Source organism: Phalaenopsis equestris, unplaced genomic scaffold (assembly GCF_001263595.1).
Source record: "Phalaenopsis equestris unplaced genomic scaffold, ASM126359v1 Scaffold000347, whole genome shotgun sequence".
Lineage (NCBI taxonomy): Eukaryota > Viridiplantae > Streptophyta > Magnoliopsida > Asparagales > Orchidaceae > Phalaenopsis > Phalaenopsis equestris.
This window is the reverse complement of record NW_018164789.1, coordinates 1840069-1845526: the sequence shown is the minus strand read 5'-3', so window position 1 is coordinate 1845526 and position 5458 is coordinate 1840069. Positions and strand designations below refer to the sequence as shown.

Sequence of the window (5458 nt, the reverse complement as noted above, 5' to 3'; positions counted from 1 at the left end):
TGGGTAATTTGGGAATTACATATTGTACTGCAGGCTTACTCTAGGATTATAAATAGACCTGTTTGTAATCCTAGGTCTTTGAGAGAGTTGAATTTTGTATTCTGTATTCTTTTCTGAATATTTAAAAGGAGGTCGTCGCTCTGCTCTCGAGGACGTAGGCATCTTTGCCGAACCTTGTTAAATCTCTGTGTTCTTCTGGATTTGTGTCGTCACTGTTTTTCCTCGCCCTAATTTTCCCAACACTTGAAATTTTTTAAAAGTATTCAATCTAATCATTCATGAATCCCTTTGAGGCATGTTATGTTGTTTAGAAAAATTTTTATATAATATTCGTGTATTGTATATCAGGATTAGGTGCATTAAGGAAGATTGTTACCAAGTGGTCGATCGCTCAATCCACAAGTGCATCGATCCAAGATAGGTTCTAGTTATTTTTTGGGCAAGCAATGTTCAGTTCGATGAAGACTACTTACATCCTCCAATTTTCGTTCAACTTCAACACAATTACCACGTTTGACACTTAAGTTAGATGTTAGGCTTCTGATATGTAGCCACCCACCGACAACTTTCACATTTCGTATCGAATTGGCTTGTTTAGCATGATAAATAAGGACCTTGTATTTTACTTAAATAGTCAGGCTAATGGATTAACAATCAAGCGATGGCATGCAATGCTGATCAAAATCACCGACATCTTGCATGCAAGCTAAGTAAAGGTGCCTCGATGGTCTTGGATGGTATTGATTTGCACCCTTTATCAAAATTCTCATTTATTAAGAAATATTTACTATGCTCATCTTCAATCACTATAATTTAATGAGTGCCATCACTAGTCTCAAGGCCCCCCTCTCATAGATTCCTGATCAGGAGCATATCCTCCTCGACACTTCCTGCCACTTAAAGACAAAGGGTGCGGGGATGCTCCTGGTTGAATGATGATCACCCTTCAATCACCCAACAAATTTGCCACTATGTGATACGTCAAGGCAACAAATTTGAAGTTTTTGAGGAGAAGGAGGTTGAATATGGAGTTATAAGTTAGTGACGAGTTATCCACCAAGAAATCCTCCATATTTGTGAATTGGTTATCATTTTCCCTAAGTAACTAGCATGAAAATAGGTCCAAAAGTTTCCTTCCTCTCATTAGATTGGTTGTATAGTGATTCTACTGATGTATTCAATTAGTTGTTTCTGAAACTCATCTTATCGAACACCGCTTTAAACATATTTTTCGTTGAGCTGTTGGTGTCATAAAAAGGCTAATGATCTAATAGTCATTTATTAGTGTCATGACAACAGTAACGTCATTGTGAGGATTCCACTTGGGAGGAAAATATGGATCAATGAAGGTATTGGAGGGATGTGAGCTATGCTTCGGAGCGATGGTGGCTACACATAGTACACCCGCCCGAAGCACCTTTAGATCAGCTCGGCATAATGAATCTTTTTCTCCTCTGAATATGACAAGAATGATGTCTGCTATTTAGATAGCTTGGGCTTAGACAAGCTCGTCCAAAATTTCCTCCACTGGAGCTTTTCCGTGTATATGGGTCATCACTTATAGAGATACAAACTCCTTTAGTTGTCCCACTTCAATCAACTATTCAACGAGGCTTGCAAGGTGTCGACATTCCTCTATGTTATAGTCATGGTCTCAACGATATTCACATGATTTTGTTAGTTCATGAAGGTAAGCTCTAGTTTTCACCAGGGGCACTCTATAAATACTTTTTATTTTAAATGACTTCCACTATCTCAACCATCGAGACTCTCAAAGGAGTCAATTTCAAAAGCTCGTGGTTGGACAACAGACCATAGTTGTAGTGAGACGACTGCTCGTCAATATATCAAACATGACTTCCTCGTTTGTAAGATTTTTTGGTTGTCCTGTGGTTTTGGGATGAACAATGATCTTCAAATTTTGAACAAACGAAAGAACATGTATCATCTCTCGATCTTCACTTGTCACCTTGGGGAGCCAACTTATGCGGCAGACGAGCGGAAGAAGTCGGAGTACAGTTTTACTCCCTGACTGATATATGTTTTATGGTCTTTTCCAAACACTAAGCAAATGTTTTTTTATTCTTGTAGACCAAAGCGCGCTGAAACAGTTCCTCTTTTTGCCCTTGATTTGCATGAGCCAGTATAAGTTTTAGATCAACACTTCCAACATCTCCTTATATAAGCAAGTAAGGAACTAGCAAAGGTTCTCATTATGCACTTGCTTAATATATATGAAGGTATATGAACTCTTCTGAGGCTTGCAGTCATTCATAAACTACACTACGAACATTTGCTCAAAGTCAGCAACTAACGCAATTACTCATAACAGAAATGCGTCGAACCACCTGAGTGACAACTAGCTCAATTTGGTGAAGAAAAGACGCGCTTTAGTGCAATGGTGGTCCTCAATGGACACACATTTGACTTGAAAAAAACTATGTGGTCGGTTGGATTGGTTCTGCCTTGTAGGATTCTAATGTTGAGACCTTGAACTTTCAAGGGACTTTTCCTTAAAGATTTACTGAAAGAACGCATTATATCGCTGACCAGACGCTTTAGTATGTCTGAACTAATGCATTTTGATTGGTGCTGACCAAGTACCGTGAAAGTACCGGGAATCTCCTTCTCTATTTAAAGCCAAGGGGGCTCTTCGATTGTTGGCCACTGACCCTTCTTCTCGGGTATGTTGCTCGATTCTTCGAGCCTGTCTATCTATTCGCTAGTTCGTGTAAGCTCCAATGTACTCTATGTTAATATTGTCTCTATCATGAGTTTCTTCTTCGTATGTTGCTCATATTTTTTTATATGATATGATCCATGCTTATTGTACCTTATAGGATATTTATTATTGATTAGTTTATGAACCACGCATCAAGAGTTAGAGCATAAGAAATGAGAGAGAGAGAAAGCGGGGGACAAAGAGAAGAGTGAACATTAATGAATAGTAATACATATTGTCTATTAGCCTCTCAGCATAAAAGATCTCTTGATTTTTAATGAAAATTGTACTATACGATGATATTAAATTTATGTTTATGCTTTATAAGGGTTGTACATGATATTCTAGGTATTTTACATGTATGAGCTTATTGCTCAGCTGCCAAATGACTCAGTCAGTTGAACTAATATGACTTTGGCTTAGTAGAACTGACCTAATCGGCTAGGCTTTGCATATTAGTTGATTTAGTCTAGTTATTGACCATCGATCATTGTATGAGGAGCTCACGTCGATAAATGAGATTAAACAATCAATCATAAAGTGAATCATCGAAACCTGATAAATAACTCATTCCCTGATAAGCTGGTCATTTGGGACGCTTATAATGCTCTATTTTATTGTCAATTCTTGGTCTCTAATGAAGAGTCTCAGGGGCGTCCGTGGGATGAATGGTAACAATGACAAACTATACTCTTTCCTTTGGTCAAATCTAACAGAAGGCAGGTATGCACCTTCGCTCGGCTTTCTTATAATAGTTAGCTTGAGTACTTATTTTTCTAGCCATCGTTCAATCGGTTCAAACTCATATCATTATTTTTATCATTCTTCCAGCTAAACTGGCCTTTATTGGCTCAGTCGACTACATCTAATTAGATAAGTAGATCTTTTGGTATCATTGTGGGCTCTTATTCATTGTAATCTCTTCATTATGGATCGTTCAACCTCATCAAGATCCGTGCTAACGCATTCTTGATGCACATGTTATAAATGAGTCAAGTTTGAGCAAGCTCAGACATGACTTGTTCGAAAATAATTATGTTAAAAAATTGACTAGTGTTTGAAATATCTAATGAACACTGAGTCATTGTTTAACTCAATTTATATATTATTGTTTGTGTTCAATTCAAAACTCATGTGTTTAAATCAATTAGAAAATAGATACAAGATGTTGGATTGGATCGTGCATCATTCTCATGCAAGAAAAAAACAAAAAATCGCATTACCACATAAGATACAGTGATTTTTAAAATATATATATATATATATATATATATATATATATATATATACAATATTATATAAATAATATATAAATAAAAGTAGTCCAACAAGATCAAATAAAGAGTGAATATATTGATTTGTTTATAATTGAGCATACAAAATTAATTTGTTTGACAGCCGTACTAAACAACCATTATTTTACGATAACTCTAATTATTTAAAGCTTTAATTATGTTTATGATAATTCTTAAAAATTTAACCAATCTTAACAACCATAAAACAAAATCACATAGATAACCTTTACGTGCGGAACCGTAGATTGAAGCAAAGCCGGTCTCCATCTTATCTTCTTCCGTCACCCGAACCTTCCAGATTCCAGAAATCAGCTCAAACAATCTTGAAACGCAAGAAAGCCTCAAATTTAAAAAAAAATAATAAAATAACAAAGAAAAGAAAGTTCCAGAACCCAAGCCTTTCTTATCTCTATTTAAACCCCTTCCCTAAGCCGCTCCGACGTTCATTTCAGGTGCTCGACGAAATGCCGATACGATTAGCAGGAAACATTACCCAGGACTGGGATCCGGTTGTGCTTTCCAAGCGAAAGCCCAAAGGCGCAGATCTCAAAGATCCCAAAGCGGTGAACAACGCGATCAGATCCGGTGCGGCAGTGGAGACTGTGAAGAAATTCGACGCCGGATCGAACAAGAAGGGTGCTTCGGCAGCATCACAGCCTGCAATAAACGCGCGGAAATTGGATGAGCTGACGGAGCCGTCGGCGCTTGATCGCGTGCCGGCAGATATCCGGCTTGCCATCCAGAAGGCACGGCTTGAGAAGAAGATGAGCCAAGCGGAGCTAGCGAAGCAAATCAACGAGCGCGCGCAGGTGGTGCAGGATTATGAGAGCGGTAAAGCTGTTCCGAAACCGGCTCTCCTTGCGAAGATGGAGCGTGTGCTTGGTGTTAAGTTAAGGGGTAAAGCCAAGTGAATCGATAGTGGTATGGGTTTTCGTAGGTGTCTTTGTTTCGTTTGTGCATATTTTCAGGTTTCCGTTGTCGATCTTTGTTGGAGAAGGTTAGGACGATGAACATGTTTTGGGCGTCAATGTGTATAGCTTTTGGCTTTGATGCACTTTAGGTTTCGTATTTACTTTTTGAAGTTTCTGGTGAATTGAATCGAAAGATTATAAAATTTTCGCCATTTTAAGAATGTCAATGGAGGAATTAGGGTTGATATGAACGGGGGAACTCTTTCGACTCGTGCAATGACGTTAATATATGTGTCGGCCTTTGTTTTGGTATATCGGTTATGAATAAATGAGACATAAGCAAATGGTGTCTTTGTTGCCATTGTAGACGTTGAGAACTTGAGATTGCCCACTGAGCATTTCAGGCCGTCACTACGGTTCTGCTGTTTGGGAAAATATGATTCTTGCTGCTTTTTTCAACTTTCTAAAACTATAGTTTCTATATCACAGATTTACATTTATGTACCCCAAATACGATTCTTGCTGCTTTT

General features: G+C 38.0%; 1 protein-coding gene across 1 annotated transcript; it reads left to right on the top strand.

Annotated features, from left to right (window-relative positions):
* The first annotated feature begins 4447 nt into the window (after positions 1-4447).
* LOC110026020 (multiprotein-bridging factor 1c) lies at positions 4448-5143 on the top strand. The gene has a single exon (XM_020726762.1). The coding sequence runs from the start codon at positions 4482-4484 to the stop codon at positions 4926-4928; it is 447 nt and encodes a 148-aa protein (XP_020582421.1). The 5' UTR covers positions 4448-4481; the 3' UTR covers positions 4929-5143.
* The last annotated feature ends 315 nt before the right edge of the window (positions 5144-5458 follow it).

Bases quoted from the DNA above. Each gene is read 5' to 3' on its own strand.
- LOC110026020 (XM_020726762.1), top strand. From the start codon at position 4,482: ATGCCGATACGATTAGCAGGAAACATTACCCAGGACTGGGATCCGGTT.